The 19495-nt window shown below is 45.6% G+C and overlaps 6 protein-coding genes across 6 annotated transcripts; 2 read left to right on the top strand and 4 right to left on the bottom strand.

Moving 5' to 3' along the window:
• Positions 1 to 138: 138 nt before the first annotated feature.
• Positions 139 to 2499, bottom strand: GL218_08879 (GTPase-activating protein gyp3; the record flags this gene model as incomplete). The annotated part of the gene is made up of 1 exon (XM_033585692.1): positions 139 to 2499. The coding sequence occupies one exon, from the start codon at positions 2497 to 2499 to the stop codon at positions 139 to 141; it is 2361 nt and encodes a 786-aa protein (XP_033440240.1).
• Positions 2500 to 7219: 4720 nt separating this feature from the next.
• GL218_08878 (uncharacterized protein) lies at positions 7220 to 8065 on the top strand (the record flags this gene model as incomplete). The annotated part of the gene is made up of 3 exons (XM_033585691.1): positions 7220 to 7308; positions 7552 to 7664; positions 7731 to 8065. 3 exons carry the CDS (start codon positions 7220 to 7222, stop codon positions 8063 to 8065), a joined length of 537 nt encoding a protein of 178 aa, XP_033440241.1.
• A 1968-nt stretch (positions 8066 to 10033) lies between these two features.
• On the bottom strand, positions 10034 to 11663 carry GL218_08877 (ATP-dependent rRNA helicase rrp3; the record flags this gene model as incomplete). Its single annotated transcript, XM_033585690.1, has 4 exons — positions 10034 to 10356; positions 10467 to 10613; positions 10673 to 11474; positions 11544 to 11663. The coding sequence occupies 4 exons, from the start codon at positions 11661 to 11663 to the stop codon at positions 10034 to 10036; spliced, it is 1392 nt and encodes a 463-aa protein (XP_033440203.1).
• A 522-nt stretch (positions 11664 to 12185) lies between these two features.
• On the top strand, positions 12186 to 13671 carry GL218_08876 (Brix domain-containing protein C1B9.03c; the record flags this gene model as incomplete). The annotated part of the gene is made up of 2 exons (XM_033585689.1): positions 12186 to 12623; positions 12694 to 13671. The coding sequence occupies 2 exons, from the start codon at positions 12186 to 12188 to the stop codon at positions 13669 to 13671; spliced, it is 1416 nt and encodes a 471-aa protein (XP_033440204.1).
• A 991-nt stretch (positions 13672 to 14662) lies between these two features.
• Positions 14663 to 17364, bottom strand: GL218_08875 (Glutathione transporter 1; the record flags this gene model as incomplete). The annotated part of the gene is made up of 6 exons (XM_033585688.1): positions 14663 to 14753; positions 14810 to 14896; positions 15015 to 15418; positions 15523 to 16030; positions 16092 to 17035; positions 17089 to 17364. 6 exons carry the CDS (start codon positions 17362 to 17364, stop codon positions 14663 to 14665), a joined length of 2310 nt encoding a protein of 769 aa, XP_033440239.1.
• Positions 17365 to 18600: 1236 nt separating this feature from the next.
• Positions 18601 to 18936, bottom strand: GL218_08874 (uncharacterized protein; the record flags this gene model as incomplete). The annotated part of the gene is made up of 1 exon (XM_033585687.1): positions 18601 to 18936. The coding sequence occupies one exon, from the start codon at positions 18934 to 18936 to the stop codon at positions 18601 to 18603; it is 336 nt and encodes a 111-aa protein (XP_033440181.1).
• Between the last annotated feature and the right edge of the window lie 559 nt (positions 18937 to 19495).

The raw sequence follows: 19495 nt of genomic DNA, 5'->3' as shown, positions 1-19495 counted from the left end.
AGTGGTTTTGCTGTCACAACCCGGGTGGTTTAGGGTTGTCGTCTGACCATGGTGGGCGAACAGAATTGACAAAAGAGAATTGCCCTGGTAATAAAGACGACGATGCGGGTAGACTAGTTCGTTATGAGCTTGACTCCGTCATCTACGTCGGCCGAAAAGGTTGCCTTTCTTCTTGAAGTCTGAATCTATCGAGACGATATTGCCTGTCTGCTTTTCTCGCTCGGCTTTAACTTGAACCCTTCTTTCTTGCCTCTTTTGCTCCACCGTTTCTTGGCTGAGATGACCGAAACCGTTACGACGTTTGAAGCAGGCTTCTATTAAACCGTTGGCGTCGATAAGCCTGCGAGGGATCGTCTGCACCACCTGGAAGATCTCCATAGGATCTCCCACGCCCTTGATTTCGTTCTCGCCGATCTTGAAGATTGCTAAAGCGATTCGAAATAGCGTCTTGGATCCCTCGTAAAAGAAAACGTCCCATACACGTAAAGTACTCTCGATGGGTAAAGTCCCGATATAACAACTCATAAACCAAGCGGTCATACAAAGGGTAATAGGCGGAAGCCGAGTCGTCTCGGCTCGATGTCTGTGCCTCCAGCTCTTTGACCATACGACATCCGTACCGTCCAGCTCACCTCCGATCTTAGCCCAGACGTTAGGCATAGACTCCCTTAACGACGACATGAGCACTCCGAGATCAACATTCGCGCCCTCGAGGCTAGTTTCGTGCGTCCCAGGAAGATATACTCGGGCTATGATATTTAGTAACCAAAAAGCGTGTTCCTCGCTTTCCACGAAAAGCAGGAGTAAGCCTGCTAAAAAGTTGAGCGACTGGCAATATCCGATCTTGGGATTATAGATGGCAAAGGCGTGCAAGACACGGCGGAGAGATACGATCATCGGCTTCTCAGCAACGGGGATGATATCCTCGGTCTCTTTCGCAAGCGCTTGTTGGCTGCTATCAGGGACGGAAACAGGGCCGGAGCGAAATTTGATATTGTCCGGAAACGTGCGGTGTAAGTCGCGCTCGATAGCCTCGACGTCCACATTCTTAGCTTTTTGTTTCAAAAGGCCATCGTACAGGCCGGCATGCTTCGCGACAACAGCAGGCCCTCCAGCGTAATAGAACCAAGCAGCACCCCTCCAATCGGGAGGTATTCCCTTGCGAACAAACCGCTTCGTCTTGTTAGATCGAGGGGGGAACCGGTTAGGATTATCCGTCATCAACCCATGCTCCCTAAGAAAGGCGGTCCACTTTTTCCGCCTTCTGTCTAGATATTCGGTATATCCTTGGTTCCAGTTATCGTATTGTTCCCGGTTAACGTACTGATTACTCTTCCGAAACCCGTAGCGATCTCGCTCGTCGTCGTCCTCCGCAATAGTCGACACGGTCGGGTGGCGCGAGGGGGGTAAGGGGCTGTAGCCGTCCTCGGTATCATCTTCAGTCTCGGCGCCCGCATCTACTGCATCCACGTCGATTAATATATTAACCGCCTCGCTATCCGTCTGAGTAGAATTCCGAGTTGAATCTCGAGCAGAATTCCGAGTGGAATTTCGAGTAGAAGTACGAATAGAACGGGAATCCAAATGGGTGCTCTCCAATATCTCGGGCATCTCCTCAGGCATATCCTCGAGTATCTCTTCAGACATATCCCCAAGTCCTTCCTCAGGCCCTTCCTCAAATACTTCCTCAGATGCTTCCTCAGATACCTCTCTGGGCACCTCTGCGAGCAAGGAATCACGTTCGTCAGGGTCGTGAGAAATAGAAACAGAGTCCTGCTCGATCTGACCAGAATCGGAGGTCGCGCTTGGCGATTCTGGAGTTGGTAGGAAGACGGTCATCGCGTCTAGCATGGCAGTCCTCCTCCTACTTAATTCTGATTTTGCAGTGCCCGGCCTTGAGTCTACCATCTCATTATTGTCCTCGGGAGCTGAGTCGTCATAGAAGCCCTTCTCGTACATTCCCATTATATCATTAATACTAAGCGAATCATCCGCCGCTCCGTAGACCGAGGTTATTGAACTGCTCTTAGTCGCGACGCTACTCCTCTCAGTTGCTACCGTCCCCTGGGCCGTGGATGCCGAGAGTTGGGATCGATAACTTGACCTGAGCTCCTCGCTCGGCAAAGATGCCATGCGATGGATGGGGTCCCTAGAGAAACTCGGCCCAGTACTTTCGGCACGGTTGTACGATAAGGGGAATCGCGTGGGTGGAGGATGTGGCTGTCGGCCTCTGCTCCGAAGATGCTCCCGACTGTGCATTTCAGGAGGAGGTCGCCCGGGAACAGAGGAAAATGTAGCAGCGGAAATATTGGACGAGATGGATTGACCGCGTTCTCGTGTCCATGATAGAGGGTGGCTGGGTGAGATATCGAGATGGCTCGGTTCGGTTGGAAGTTGATTAGTAGCCATTGTACGAGGTGATTCGTTGTAAGGTTGTTTAATGCTCGGTTTTCGAGGTCTCGAGAAGTTATCTACGCGTGGTGTTTCGGGGGCGCTCATCTTGACGGGTGACGAGGGGAATTCATCTCTTATCTCGGAAGCAAAGTGTAGCTCGTCGGTCGCGTTTGAGGATCTGCTATGGAGGCTACTAACAGCCGGAGACGTAGGGCTAAGAGTGGCAGAACGATCGTAGCCTAGAGAATCCCACCGAGGGGACAATGGGGAGTTTGGTAAAGGTGGTATTCGAGGTGAATGATCCTCTATAGTATGACTAAAATGGGAGTAGGAAGTAAAGACAGTAGATGGGGTAGAATGAGCAGTAGAAGGGGTAGTCCAAGGGGCGTTTGTAGTAATTGTTGAATCTTCGAATTCATTGTCTTCATCAGCATCGTAGCCATCTTTGTCTTTGTCGGCGTAATGATGACTGAAGTTGCTGGCGTTGGGGAAAATTGGACGAACCGGGGTGTGTTTCGAATCCTGGGCTCTTGAAGCATGCAGGCCAAATTCTTGGAACTTCATGCCGCCGCGCTCAGGTCTAACACCAACCCTAGCTGATAATACGTCTGATCTCAAATCTGATCTAGGGCTAGGTTGCGTCACACCTCTAGCACTTCCGGGTTTTCTATGTCGTTGTTGAATATCATATGTCATTGTAGTAGAATCGTCTTGCTGCGAATTGTCGGCCATAGTTCTAAATGTTCGCGCCATTGGCCTGTGGGCCAAGCAATCTAGAACACCGGCAGCTTCCCCTAACGAAAGAGTAGCTCCCCTAATGCAATGCAATTCCCACTTTACCTAGAGATCCCACAGCTAGGTATAGCTACCTAGGCACAGCTAAGAACCAAGCAGGCTGATACAACGCAGCGTTAAAGTGGATTTTGCTTAGGCATAGAGATGATCTTAACTCCAACCTACAGCAGGTAAGTACCTTTCCGGTTGCAGAAACGACACAATTAACGAACGAGGTCCGGCTGAACGAGTATGTATTGAATTGGGGAGTCGGGTATGCACGCACGGGCACCACCCCTAGTTACCCTCGTGACCGATATTCGAGACAATAGGGAGGATGATCGATCGAACGAATGAAATGGTCGGGGGGAGGAGGGGATGTTGAACGAATGTTGTTTAGAAGCCTCCTGGCATTTACAGGAGAAAAGAACGTGATGCGAGATAATTGATGGGATTCAGGTTCGTTCCATACCGATGGTGGCTGATTTATCGGCGTGGTACAAGTAAATGAGACGTGCTGGTTCTCTCGAGTATGCGTGTATGCGTCTTCCCGCTGCGTTGGAGTCAAGATTGGGGGTAGATTGGAGAAAGACTCGGGTTAGTTGAAAGTAAAGTCGATGTAACGAGATTGTGGGATCGGTTCCGTAAATGTTTGGCTAAGCCAGAAGAGTAGCCCAAATATTATCTTTTCCATCCAGAATCTTTAATTAGTCCCTACGATGGAGGATATATGGTTTTTTTTTGTTTGTTTGGTGTCTTATTGTCGAAAATAATTGAATAAGAAGAGACATCAATAATCTGGAGATTGTATTGGAGATTGTACTTTAAGGTAAAGTTACCTCCTAAGCGTACGGTACCTCTTTGCCTAAGGCATGTGGGCAGCATGCAGCATAGCACGCAGGTACATGTACGAGGTACAATGATCGGCAATGATTGGAGTGGATATGGATACTGTAAGTACGTGTAGATGCTGTAAGTATTTCTATAGGCGGTCGGTGGCTTCCGTCGGTGACCCAAGGTACAATACCTTTTGTTCTCGGGAGAAGTTCCAGTTAGGTTTAAAGATGTAGCTATCGACTACGCGATTGCATTTCGTCGAGTCGCTTCCCGTTGGTTCAGGTTCAGGTGCAGGTGCAGGTGCAGCTATGGTTCTTTAAAGGTGGTGTCAATTATACCTAGGTAGGTACCTAGTTAGGTAAAGAATATAAGGTTTGGCTTAAGTGAACCATTCAATAAGGTAACATTAAGCTCATAACCACCAGACGTCGTCTCGAGAACCAACAACAACGAGTCCCGATAAACAAAGATTATGAATCACAGAGATTCAAAGAAAGAAATTTTTAAGAATGAAGTTTCTTCGATTCGGTGGAATCCATCAAAAATGTCTAAATCTTCTTCTGATCAAATCCTCCGCTCATGCCGTGGATACCTCCCAGGTGGCAGACACTGTAATCGAAATTAGTCTTAGCGGACGCGGAACGGGCTGTGATCCGTCCAAGGAACAAGGTTGTTTAGCGGGTACCGAGCCGGTCCCTCTCATTGGCCAGCTTAGTCTTGGAAACAACAAAAAGGGTAACGAAAGAGAACATTAGAAAGAGCTGATTAGGCTGACATCATATACCTTGACCTGGGAAACATTGTAATTTCCCAATGTCTGTTATAAACATGCCTGACACATAGCAATACCTAATGTAGCAAATGCCTGAGCTGGAGGACGGATATAACCCGAGCTAACAATAATTTTTCGAGTTCGTTAGCGATCCGAGCCCACCGTTGAATTGCTTTTTATTGCCGCAAGTTTATTTATCACCTCAAAGAATGTCTCTGATAGACAGATTATAAGTCCCTTACACCTTGATATACATACCTCTCATACATACATCATGTATGCTGTATGCTTATGAACACATACATATAAGATGTGCTCAAAATATTAAAACCATCACTTAGCTATAATTCAAACATTGATACCATGACGAAATATGTTGTTAAGATGATACGGGATTTACGGCCGGTGGTTTCGGACTTTCCCAATTTGAAATTTCAAAGCAAGATGGCTATATCAAGGTAATCACACAAAATTTGCACGTCTAGGTATTGGCTTAAGCTTGAGTGACTAGGAGTTGAGTGACTAGGTACCTAGGTTTAGGTGCTAAACAACAACCTGGTTTAGGGATTTCCGAGGCTACGGGTCAGGGGCACAGCTGAGAATCCTAGCGTTAGTAATACTTTTGCTGAGCAGCCGGCAGCTGTTGTCCACTTTATTTAGTAACGTACATCCACTATGCATGGGTTATGTAGGGCATGGATTATGCAGGGGTGAGGGTAAGAAAGGTACGGTGGAATTTTTTTTAGACGAGCCGGTGAAAACGGGAGTCGACCTTAAATGTATGAAGTACGAAGTACCTAGGTACATGATTTAACCTACCTGGCTTAACCAGCAGAGTCCGGATTTAACATCTTACAATGACAAATGACAGATCTTCATCTTGCCATCATCAACAGTAACAACAAATTTTCACATATTATTCAGCTCCAGGATCATGTAAAAAGGGTTGCTTATCAACATTCTCAACCATTTCGGTATGCATTCAATGCCTTCGTCCGATAGCTTTACGTTGTCTTTTGTCCTCAACAAATAACACAACCTACCCACGATAGTATGTGTTACTTTGGCTATTACGAAGCGCAACTTACAACCCTTCCGTTTTATCTGCTCTGGTGATGGGATGACAGAGTGTGATAGCAGTCTACTCGAAATTGGATGTTCAACGCGTGTTTTACGCGTTTCCTTGGCTCCTTGGCCCTTTTCGCTTCAGGTTCCATCGTGATGCGCACACCAATCAATATCACAATCCGTTGCCAAAGTTCTGCTACTTAGGACTTATCCTCTCTTGGAAATGCGGCGGGACAGTCTGTCCGATCTCCGCTTAGGGGAACATATCCGTTGCGACCGTGAAATTTTATTCAGGTTCTGCCATGCAACTCGGGAATATACTATACACACATACTATATACCCAGGACAATAGGTTCCTCTCATATGTCGCATCAATTGTCTCTCTGGTTAGCAAATATACACATACCTCTCTACTTATAGTACATTTGAGCAAGGTGAGTACCAGAACCAAGGTAGGTATATTTACATTTATCTATTTGACTCTCCACAGGTATATTCTAGCCATTTGCTAGAGAATTGGCCGTGGTGGGCATATTATCAACTTTCATTATATTCCTTCTCGTGGGGTATTTAAAGAAAGAAAATAAATCTAGGCGCTCGCGAAAGGTTATCGCATGCGTTTCGAAGTTACGGTACATGCGTAACGTACGCAGTAGGGCTGCGCATCCTGAGCTTCACGGTTAAACCAAGTGGCTTATGAAATGAGGGGGAGAGCAAGTAGTGGAAGGGAGGGAGGAATGTGGCTGGGTTGTCTTAGGTCGGAGCTCTTCTCTCGCGAAATCGTCATTAATCGGTCAAATTGGCAGCAGAGTCGATTCTTTTTGAGCTTCCCGGACCCGATCGAGCCATGACCAGGATATGGTCCGAGTCCCACACCTACCTACTTGCTACTTACTACCTTCTATCTGCTGAGCCTTAACTGACTTTGGTGGCTTCTTGGATGCGCGTGCTAGTCCATAATGACGGACACCCATCCTGCAACTAGGGGGTAGAGAAGCAAGAATGGGCATACGGTAGCAAGCAGCAGCAGAAGCTCTCAGAGCTCCCCCGTCCGACCCCCTCTTCCCTCACCCATTCCCCCCCAAAGCTCCCCAGCTCCAAGCTTACCAGTCCCCTCCCCTCTCACACTCTACGCTCTCTGCTCCCCCCTTCCTAAGCAGCCTTTCCCCAAGCACCAGCGGACAGCGTTTCTCTCCCTACCACCCCAGCTCTCCCCCTTCTCTATTCTTTCTTCCCTCCTTTTTCTTTTCTCCTTTTCCATCTTTTTTTCGTACGAATCTCATCCATAGTTTTCTCCTGTTCATCAATCCGCCAGCCCGGATTCTAATTTCCCATCGAGAAACTCTCCCAAAGCTTATTACAAGCCCTAAAACATGACTTCTCGGAAGAGAAAGCAGGAGGAAGAGGAGGAAGAAGAGCTCGTTGCTCTACCTAGTGACGAAAGCGAAGAGGAAGAGGAATAGTAAGTTGTTCATTATATTTCATCAGGCGTTGCCGTAGGTGCGCAATGTTGGAAAATTCGCCCAAGGAAGGTGTCTTGTCGCAAAAGCTGCGCCGACGTCGCATTCGACGTTAGCATCGTCGCGCATACCCGCGCAATGTCGCGGATATCTTACCTTGGATGCCACGTTATCCAATGCGATCAATTCTTCAACTCAAGATGCATCACTTACTGGAGAGCACATATTAACCCTCTGCCTAATAGCATATCGGAAGGCGATGAAGATGATGATGCCGACGATGTTGAAGACGATGAAGAGGAATATGACGAAATAGTTGAGCCTGAGGAGGAAGAGGAAGAGAAGAACGGTGTAAAGCGTAAGTTGATCCTTACAGCATTGATGATTGATGGGACCTACCAGTCTCGACTAACGAATCCAAAAGCAGCACCAGCACCAGTTCAAGCTCAACCTGAAGCCCCTCCAAAGAAGAAGCTGAAAACAGCAAATGTCCCAACCGAGCCTGTTCCCATCGTCAAGAATGGCGAAGAGGAGGGTGAGGAAGAGGAGTTCGATAATGACGATCTTGAGGACGAAGATAACTTGGAGGATGTAGAAGAAGGATATGATGATGAAGAGGATGTTGAAGATGTTGAAGATGACGAGGAGAACGGCGTCGACGAACCTAAGAAATTGGGTATCGACGTCGATTTGCCTACCAATGGCAAGACCCATGCAGTAAAAGAAGTTGCTGCTAACGGTGACGAGGCTGACGACTGAGCTCCCTCATAACCATCCTACCCTAGATCGAAGAAGACAATTTTGACATCTACTCAGACGTCAAACCCGGTAGCTACCATGAGCTGCTCCGGTGTTTTGTCCTCAGTTCTCAATCATTTCACCACGATCCTCTACCAACCCATTCCCATGATACAGATGTTCCTTTTCCTATTTCATCACTGTTTGTTTCGTCAATGGCATAGATGGATTCTTGTGTGAATTCAACAGCACATTTAATGGAAAGGGGTCAAGATTTTTTGCTCTCGTTAATTCTCGATAAGAATTTATTTGGATGACGTTTAGTTGAGTGACATGTAGTCTCGATGTCTATGATAGGTGGTTCGCCCAGCACTGGTGATAATGATTTCATGGCCTTGTGTACTCATAACACGCCTTGTAACTCTACGCGGAGTAACTTTGGTAATAGACGTTATATCTCATCGACCCATGTTAGATCAACCATATAATTTACAGACAGTTAACACGTAAGAAGTTCGCGAACGGGGTTGCGATACTCTTATATATCTCATTTTCATGCCTTTTCTCAACTCGACCTCGTACCCCACAACCCCACGTTCGGCTTGAACTAAGACCAAGGGGGCGGTTGACAAGTGTCCATCCACCTCCGGTTGGTCGGAGGTGACCAGTGAATGCGGCCTAACGAGAAGAAACGAGCTCGATTGAGCGAGTGCAAGGCTAGAGACCCCACTCGTAATGTTCGTTCGCGAAGAGATGCTGGCGTATCACCTACGAGATTTGAGGACTATGACGCGCGTGATGCTCGATAGAGACGGGTGAGTATTGGTGATGGGACGGGATGGTTGGGCTGACAGGCATCGTGGGCTTGTGTGTCTACCTTACTTCTAGGGACTTGTGGTAAATTATAGATCTAGAAAGTGACTCTAGAAGGTGTTTGATTGCTACTCTTGGTCGTATCGCTTATATCTACTTGTGCGCATAGAAATATAAGCAATTTCAAAATCAACTAGATTGGATGATGTTGGTTTTTCATATACCGGCGATTCTAAATGAGATTCTTAATAAGTATAACCTTCACTTTATTTACCTTCAGGTAGACTACGACTAGATAACGGAACTCTGATTATAATTCAAGGAAGTTCATTTGGTATTTAATGTGACTGGCCTTAGATCAAACCCAATGAATTTTGTAGGTTGCTTGGATGTGCAAGTATTCAGCGCAGAATATCAACGATTGAGAACCATCACACATAATCATCGGATATGAACCTCGGCCTATTTCCATCTCAAGTAGTACTTTTGCGGAAACAACCGTTCTACGCCGCGACAAGCGGGACAGAATAAGAGGCGTCAGCACTAACTATTTCAAGCGATTATCGCTATGCAACTATTACGAGGATCGGCCGCGTTGGCATGCCATTGAAGGCAAGGGAAGTCCTACCACCGAATATAACTCCAAAAGCGTTTTATTACCAGGCGATCCCATCCTACTTTCTGTCCTAGGTATTTACGAATTTATGCAGTCGGCCCGGCTTGACATCTTATTAGTATCCATTCCTCTTCCGTTTCATAAAGAACCCTTTGGTTGGGATTAAGTGAGACATGACTTAGAGATAAATGCCCTGCATTAGGTCCGACTACATAATATTTACCTCAGGTACGAATATTTCTACAGCGAACGCCTTGTTAGTAGTACGCCTTTTGTTTCAACTACCTATTCTCTACTCCCTAGTGGACTTTAGACACTAGGGATAGAGTATGAAAGTGAAATCTGTACAATGAGTAAATATCACTCAAGGACAACATTTATTATAATTAATAGGCCGATATAAAATGGTCGCCGGCATATGTTTGATGGTAATATCATCATTGCCCACCGAAACTACATTGTAACAGTTTTTAATTGTTGGGTATCTACAGTAATCTAATTGGATGTTTCGCCAACCCTTGTGCTTGAAAGTTATCATTCATATAATTGTATATCGTAGCTTACCCTTCCTCGGCGTCCATAGTATCATGTCGTCTTTTCCCAGAGCCTTTGGCCGTATGGCGACCTTTCAGGACTGAACCCTTATTACCCCGGTCTTCGAGCAGATGCTTCATCTCATTACGCGAGTGGCGTTGTGCCTCCTCGACTCGACGCTTGAAGACCATAACCTCTTCCTTACTAGTCTCGTACTCTCCTAATTTCTTACCTAGAGCTGCCTCAATCCGCTGGTAGATTTCAAGGTCGTACTGCGTAACTAGACTTAAAGCTTGACCAGCATTTCCAGCACGCGCAGTTCTTCCGACTCGGTGAATATATGTTTTACCTGAGAGTCATTATTAGCAAACATTCTACAACCCAAGCTAAGCCGGGAGCACTCTAGTGAACTAGACTTTCTAAAAGGGGTAAATAGGGGCGCCGAAGAGGTTAGCTTACTATCTTGAGGTAAATCGTAGTTGATTACAACATCAACTTTAGGTATATCTAAACCTCGTGCGGCAACGTCAGTTGCGACTAGGATATCACGCGATCCAGATTTGAACTTGCTCAAAGCACCCAATCGCGCAGACTGTGATAATTGACCTGCAGAACAGAAAGTTAGTAATAGTACAAAATAGCAACGGAAGTGATTTCTAACTGACCGTGGAGAGGAATTGCTCCGAAACCCAAGTATCGAAGGAAAATTGCAACTCTCTGGGTTTCGTAAACAGTCCGTGTGAATATTATGGTAGACCGTCCGGTAAACTCGCTTGCTACAAGGAATATCAAGTATACGTCCTTGTGCATATGCGGTATGAAGACATAGTATTGTTGTAAAGTTGAGACAGTCTGATACTTGTTGCTGCTGATGCTGACGCGCAGCGGGTCTCGTAGACTGGCTCTCTGTAGACTTTCGACCTTTGACGACATCGTAGCGCTGAAGAGAAACGTGCGCCTCTCTCTCGGGAGGAACTTGAGTAGTTTGTCGAGTATGGGACCGAAATCCATATCTAAGAGTCGATCGGCCTCATCGATAACCAAATATTTCGTATTTGACAGTTTGAAGCCCTTCGTCTTTTCGAGATGATCCAGCAGTCGTCCCGGAGTGGCCACAACAATGTGAGGTTTTTTGGACAAGGCGATGGATTGTGGGACCATATCCAAGCCACCAACGATGACGGCGCATCTTACTGATATGGAGGCGCCGAGAGCATCTACCGCTTGGCCGATTTGGGCTGCAAGTTCGCGAGTAGGAGCTAATATAAGACCGAAGAAGGGTGAAGGTTTGTCAAGGAGGGCTTGGAGGATAGGTAGGACAAATGCAGCTGTCTTTCCGCTACCAGTCTCAGCCAGTCCAACGAGGTCCCTATTTTGTAGAGCAAGGGGAATCGATTGCGCCTGGATCGGTGTGGGGTTTTTGTAGCCAAGTGAGTGGCATGCTTCGACTAGAGTATCAACGATACCCTGTTAAATATCATGCTGTTAGGGAATTGTTCGATGATTTTGGAATCTAAGAATTGGATGTGTACGTACTAAATCTTTAAAGGTTTTCGGGGTAGAGTCGACAACAGAACCCTCTACAGTCTCAGAATCGGGAGATTCATCTTGGCCTTCAGCGGCGGGCGATAGCTTTCGTCTTTTCGGAGAAGACATTGTTAGGGGGGAGGTTGTAGATGTTCGTATGGCAGAGGTAGTAATCCGGGCGGAATAAGTTGGTAGAGTACTACAAAATGTTATTAGTCCAACAGAAAAAAGGTTGTCTTGATGTCTCGAATAAAGTTCGCGATCGGGCAAAAAGTTGATAAATCCGAGTACAAGATTCGATGCGTGCGCATCCCGCATCTAAAAAAGTTGACCGCTTTCTCTTTTTGGTATGCTATCTTATCTGCGCAAAGTTCCACATAGTATAAGGTACTAAAATTCTTCGGCATACTCTAGCGTCAATATTAGTAGATAATACTTGATATCTGTGGGGCTACCTTTTTTTCTGCCGTTCGATGAAGAAAAAAAAAATACAGCAGCTTCACTAGTTGATCTAATCTCTCTGGCCGTTCTGCGCTTAAGCTTATACATTCATCCCACCTACAAGACGATTGATATTCGAAACGAAGGCGCAATCACTACAATATCTAACCGCAAACAAATACTCAGTTGCCACTTGAAATTGTATTCGCAATGGCTAAGAGTCGGACGAAGAAACGCACCCATGTCGGCGCCAGCAATCCCAAGTACAAGGCCCCTCTGGTAGGCCGCTCTGCTGTTCAAGATCCCAAGAGCATGGTCATTCGTATCGGCGCCGGCGAAGTTGGGTCAAGTATCAGCCAATTGGCAAGAGATGTTCGTCAGGTTATGGAACCTGGTACAGCTAGTCGTCTAAAAGAGCGTCGCGCAAACCGTCTAAGAGATTATATAACTATGACCGGTCCCTTAGGTGTCACTCACCTACTCTTATTCTCTCGATCCGAGTCTGGAAATACGAATCTACGTATAGCCACTACCCCGCGTGGCCCTACCTTACATTTCCGTGTCGAGAAATACTCTCTTTGCAAAGATATACGCAAAACGCAGAGGCATCCAAGAGGTGGAGGGAAAGAGTATGACACATCTCCATTGGTATGATCCTATTCCTTTTTGATTTTACCTTGATACAGATACATATTACTAACTTACGACCCGTCTTTAGTTGATCATGAATAACATCTCCACGCCAGGTGCAGACGCCAATTCTAAAGTCCCCAAACACCTCGAGACCCTCACTACCACCGTATTTCAGTCGCTTTTTCCCCGCATTAACCCACAAACTACGCCCCTCAAATCGATAAGGAGAGTTCTACTTTTAAATAGAGAGCCTGCTACGGACGAGGATGATGGTTCTTTTGTGCTCAACTTCCGGCACTATGCTATATCTACCAAGCCTGCTGGAGTATCTAAACAGCTCCGTAGACTCGACGCTGCTGAGAAGATATTTAGCGCCAAGAACCGGAAAGGCGGCGTCCCGAATTTAGGAAAGCTGGAGGATATCTCCGAATATATGATAGGAGGCGAAAATGGCGAGGGCTACGTGACGGACGGCACTAGTGGAAGCGAAATGGACACGGACGCTGAGGTTGAGGTTTTAGAAGATGCACCACGCAGAGTGCTCTCGAGCAAGGCTCGTGCGGCCAGGCTGGAAAGTGGAGATACCCCCATAGAGAGCGATGAGAAGGTAGAGCGACGGCGCGTTACCCTAGTCGAACTCGGACCTCGTATGAAATTACGCATGACGAAAGTTGAGGAAGGTCTGTGCTCTGGCAAGACGATGTGGCACGAGCATATCCACAAGTCAAGACAGGAGATACAAGATCTCGAGCAGCGATGGGAGAAGCGCAGAGAGGAGAAGGAAGCAAGGAGAAAGCAGCAGAAGGTCAACGTCGAGAAGAAAAAGAAGGAACGCGAAGCAAACGGCACTAAGAGCAAAAAGGATGGAGCAGCCGGCGGTGAAGATGAGGACGACGAGGACATTGAAATGAATGGTTATAACAGTGATCTGTTTGACGAAATGATGGAGGAGGACGAGATAGACAGTGAGGGATTAGCAGGAGACGCGGAAGAAGCAATCGGTGATCAAATGGATGAAGACGAATGGGAAGATGAGAGAGAAGAGATTGCGGATGAAAACTAATCCTTCCTACGCTTTATTAGGATTATAATAGTTGACATAGGTATGGCGTCTGGCGTATTCCATTTACGCTGCGTAATATCATATCTATCGAAGAGAACTCTTGATTTATCTCTGTGAAGTGCGCTATTAGATATGAATAACCCTTTGAGCTGTAGCTTTGAGGACCAAGTATATGCTTGCTATCTGTAATAACCTCAACCACCCCTTGGTGCTCTATTCCTTAGAAAGTACTATGAAAATGGGGCTTATGAGATGTGACATATATGTAAGTCTTGCGTAACTAGAGAGTTATAAAATATGAGCTGTTATTGTCAGATTAGTAGCCTTGATGAATGTTAGGATAGTTGAATTGAACTATTAGCGCCAGCCCTGCTATCCTCTTCCAAGGGCACCACGCCTCTTATACTAAATCCTAGTATACCGATCTACCCCTGAATCTACCCCTATCCCATTTATACCCAACCATTTATCATGATACCCGCATTTATACATAGTCTTTTATCGTCAACAAGTTAAAGGTTTATATAAATGAGAAATATAAACCGTTCCTTAGTTATGGCTTCTCATTGGATTAGACTGACTGGATACCTGTTCACTAAATTTACGTATGTGATGGATACTAGGAAAATTAGTGTATCTTAGGTACTCATGATTGATGGGGCTTGTTGATTCGTATAAGACTTGAACTCATTCTAAGCGAAAAAGGGCCGGTATGTTTATAGGAGTTCCTTGGTGTTTATAAAAGAAACGTCTGGTGTCAAGTATAGGATAAAGAGCTTTCGCAACAGATCCGCTTTTTGGCCCTGTGAGAATCAAGGCCCATTCATCCGTCTGTATAGTATTGATCATGCTTGTATACTGTATTTATATATTAAATATATTCCTCAGGTACTGAGGTACCGAATTTTTGTTGTCTGTGGCATACTTATTATACTAATAGTTAATAGTTACTACGCCGTTTCCAAAATTATTCGTAGGACTTCTTTTTACATCAGGTCCAAGTTCCGTTTGGTGGACCAAAATATCCAATATCCGGCATTTGTAACCACGGTAGACCTTGGCCATCAGCAGTATTCTGCCATCTAAACCAGATGTTAGCGAAGTTATAACTGTATAATCCAGATGCTGTAATACTTACACCGTATTTCCCCACCAATCAGGAAATTGTTTGTTGGGTCCGTATGTAACAGCGAAGAAGATGACGATGCCACTGATCGCGAGGCCACTATAACAACGAGTTAATGGTTAGTTCATTTTAGAAGAGAACCAGGCCTGGGTATGTTTCGGGAGTAGCACTTAGAGACGATCTAAAAGGAGTAAAAAAAACCATCGATGTTACGTACATGTCTAATGCCGCTGCTAGTACATAGTTGTACTTGGCCCACCAAGCGTAGAATCTCTTATAAATGATTTTGTTGAAGATCAGGTTGACAATGTACCAACTACTGTAGTTGATGCCCGTGGCTGGCGGGACGTTGTACGTGCCGACGAATATGAGCGGCCAGTTGATCTTGCGGACGAATTCGTTTCCGGTCTTCTTCCAGATATAATAGGTAATCGGCGGTAGAATTAACCCGATCCAAAAGAAATGTAAGAGGCCGCTGTATATCTGGCCAACAGAGTATAGGCGCGCGGGTCCAACCAAACCCCATATTACGGAACTGCTGTAAACGGTACGGCCTTGGGGGCAGCTAAAGCCATTGGGTTGTTCCACCGTGCAGACTTCAGGTATGTTCCCCAACATCCACTAGATTATCTAGGATTAGCAAGACTTCTATGCGGAATAGTATCATAATGAGCCGCGACCCCTTTTAAAGAGAGTAATGCGGATACAATTTAAAAATTGCTTACCAGCGTGACGCCCACTTGCGTTATAGCACCGAGTATAGTAGCTAAGCCTTGTGCCCAGAATAGAGTGCGCGGTGGAATCTTCAAGTAGTGGCCCAACTTCATGTCGGCGGCAAAATACAACCCTTGGCCTACCACATCTTGCGACAGAGTCTTAAACAAGATGTTTGCTATGGGCCTCCCCTGAAACATATAGCCACCTATAAATTCGGATAGGACATTGAGTTGGTTCGCATTCACGTTCGTCAGCCCCTGAATTATGCCGCAGGGGACCATGTAAATGCCGCCGATCACGATCGCAAGTACAATTCCGTACACGGGTAACCCTGTGTGATATACTTCGGTCATGGCGACACTCATTCCAAATACGATAAGAACTATCGCAGACCACCAGTACCAGGGGGCATTCTTATAACCCTTCATAAGTCGTGCGTGAATATCAAGCTTCTGAGTTCCGCGTACCCCATGCATGATTTCTTCCCAATGGAAACAGTAGACATGCGATAATACACTATTATTTCTCGTTAGATATTATGCTATGAAGTGCGTAGAAAGGCGGATCTGAAACTCACCTGGTGATTGATGCAAAAGAGAGACCGTAGACGAAGGCGAAAGTCGCGGGCAGGTAGGGTGGTGAGTATGCCGCGTACTTCTCTTGGTCGAAAAGGTTATTAGTAATGACCCTCGCAGTGTCGTAGAGCTCCCCAAAACGGTCATACACGTCCGCAGTGCAAAGGGGCAAGTAGGACGTAAACCACGTATTGGTGTAATAGATAGCCGGCGTGACGACCCAAAAGAAGATGGCAAATCCGGCGAAGACGTTGGCAGCAGCCCAATGAGGACTAAGTAACGGATTCGTATTGTATACAACCATGGACCAATCCAAGGTTAAGGGAAATAGTCCTAGGCCTGTTACCATGCCGAAGATCTGATTTACTGCGAGGTTGTTGGGCGCAAGCCAACATATCCACGTGAAGTAACTCAGGCCGGTGAACATCAAACCGGGAAACCAATACCACACAAAAGAAGCGGTTCCCACTACCATAAAGAATTTAATACGAGTTATCTTCCATCCGTTAGCCACTGCGTTAGTTCGAGAATGAATCGAGCTCAATAGTGCCACATTGCCGAGGACGCCTGGCCAAATCATAGTGGCGGGCTGAACAAGTAGCGTTCTGCAAAGGCCAGCAATGCCGTATCCGCATAGTTGACAGCAAATAACGACCAAGACCGAAAATCCAGCTGGCATATCGAAGCCATACAACTTGGAAGCCTGGATTAGGCTCGTAGCATCGGCAGAACCAAATCCAAAGGAGACATTGCTCATGATGGTCACCATGGCATGTTCTTTGATGTTGAAATGGTGATCAGGATTGAATCGGCTGATAGGTAGTAACTTGGCGATGGTGACTCCGAGAGGGAAAGCCAGCAGTTCTGCAACGAGAGACACGATATGAACTCCCGGATAACGCAGCGAGAAGAACTGATTTACACCTGCTCCTAGGAACACGAAAAACTGACAATTGTTAGCGAGATACTTATTAGAACGGGTCCTCGTTAAAAACTTACAATGCCGAGAAACCATGCTCTGAATGTATTCACGGGCATGTCGGGATCGTCCGTCTCAGGTACCACGGCCCGCACGGCGGGGAATGGGCTTGTATCGGCATCCCAATCTCCCTCCTCTTCGGCCTTAGAAAGAACTTTACTTATGTCGACTTCTAGATCAGCCAGGTGCCCTTCTGCAACCTCGATATCGCGATCCGGAGGTAAGTCATCACTGCCCTTCTTGTCGATATCGCTGGCACCCTTCTCTGGTAGGATGATATCCCTCTTGACCGACATGGCGCAAATAGGCCTATCCCGAGATAGAAACAGATGACAAGAAATATGTAGGGTTTATTTGATGCGTCCATGTCGTGCATATTTAAGTCTTGAATGTTAGAAACATCTTTAATCTTATCTATCTTTCCCGGTTAACCCCTTGTTACTATATGGTCAGTACCAGGTACCTTTTGATGTTATCACAAGGGGTGTAATTAGGTAAAATCAATTAACCCACGGCTAACAACCTATCGTACCTATCGTATATCATACACTACACCTTTTTAAGGTGGAGCTACTATTCTTTACTATGCCCGAGGAGGTGTATATAAGAGCCGACCAATCAAGTGCTACAGGTTTATCTGCACCCCTCCTGCCTCTTTTAGTGTCAAATCGTATATATGTAGTGTCATGATATTATGGTGTCAAATGATATTAGACAATTATTAAGATAATGTTGATTGATTCGTATTACGGAAGAGCATTGTTGATTTTATGGTATTAGGTTGGCAGATTGTAAATTTAATTGACTTAGGTGTTGAATGTAAGATACTAACCTAGGTAACTTGGCTCATTGGCTCATTGTATTACATAATCAGCTAAGCTACTCCAAACCACGGCTTTCCGGCAAAGATGTACTTCTTCCTAACCTCAAATTCGCTATCTGGTACGGTATCCGCGCCTCTGGTCCCGGGTTGCTTGATGTTGCAATCATCCATGCTGATCATCGAGCCTGCTAATATTATAACAAGAAGTATACCCATGCAGAGTGCAATTATTATATTTTCTCGCATGGCGACGCAACGCTGAACCACCTCTTCCACCAACACCTGGTCCTCCACTCCCAACTCCCTTTCCTCCCGGTTGTGTCTAATTGGCCTCTATAGAATAATTCGGGATCCTCGAACGGAGGGCTCGGGGTCGGGTTACAGAGGGGAGTGGGGGGATGTTGTGGACTCCTCTGATGTTGGTAGAGGTGGATTTCGCTGGGACTGTTGTGGCGGCAGCCTATGGAATAATGATGGTAGGCTATAGGTTTCAATTAACAACTCCTTTTAGAATGTTTAATAGAATAACATACGTGGTTGCGTGGAGGAGGAAAGTAAGTATACAGTAGAGTATGCTATTAGTGATAGCGAATGTTGATATGAGCGTTAAGTAATCCATATTTGTTGATTGATAGGTCTGATGATGTATAGAAAGAGAATAGAAAACAATGATAGTTTAGACATTGAATAACCTTTCGATACCTCTTATTTAGTAGGTGTCTAGGGATATAGTGTGTTGCTCGAATTTGTTCTGCTTCTCTTGGTGTTGGGTCATGAGTTTCTGGTTTTCCATAATCTCTTTCAAGGTCTCGGTGATCGATTCCTTTGTCGCGATGATCTCGTTGTCGAGATCTTTCGTGTTGCCATCGTCGCTGTCGTCGACGACGATGGGATCATTGTTAGGTCTATCATCTCCATTGTCGTCGCTTCCTGATCCAGGTGGTGTATCGTCCTGATTGTCAGGTTCCTCCTGAGCGTTGTTTAGCAATCCCTTACCACCGAATTGAGGGTATTGTCTTATCGATCTCTTCGCTCGCTCCAGCATCTGTTGCCAGAACGGTAGGTAGTTATGTGGAGTTGGTAGGTTCTTTGATGTTTGATCTGAATAGAATATGGAAGAAAACGGATTATGAAAGGGGGTTGATTGATATTATAGGTAAAGTAATGTTAATTAGAAAGATTTGAGAAGAACTCTTGATCCTTCCCAACGAGAGTAAAGTTTATGTAATATATCGTTCTTGCACTTGTATCTACGGCAACGAAACAGAGTCATAACCTGCTAAACTTTGAATAGGCACGGGGTTGTTTCCATTAGAGGATGGACCTCGGTGTTATCATTGCGCAACTGAAAGTCAATCGCATCTGAGTGTGAGTACTAGTGTATGTATGTTAGGAGTTACCTAATTTATTAAGTTGCAACCTCATACATGCATTTGCAACTTCCCCACGAAGAAGCAATATGTACTTCTACCTTAGCGCAATCTAATAAACTCTTTAAAAAGGTTCAACATATTTGAAAGGTAGGCACGCCTATCCATTTACTCGAAAATTCCCCTGAAATCAAAACCGGCCGTCCCTTACATATTACTATTCAAGCAAGAGCA

This window comes from Daldinia childiae (genome assembly GCF_008694065.1).
Source record: "Daldinia childiae strain JS-1345 chromosome Unknown Scaffold14, whole genome shotgun sequence".
In the NCBI taxonomy this organism is placed as follows: Eukaryota; Fungi; Ascomycota; class Sordariomycetes; order Xylariales; family Hypoxylaceae; genus Daldinia; species Daldinia childiae.
The sequence above is the reverse complement of the archived record's forward strand: the minus strand, read 5'-3'. Positions and strand labels throughout refer to the sequence as shown.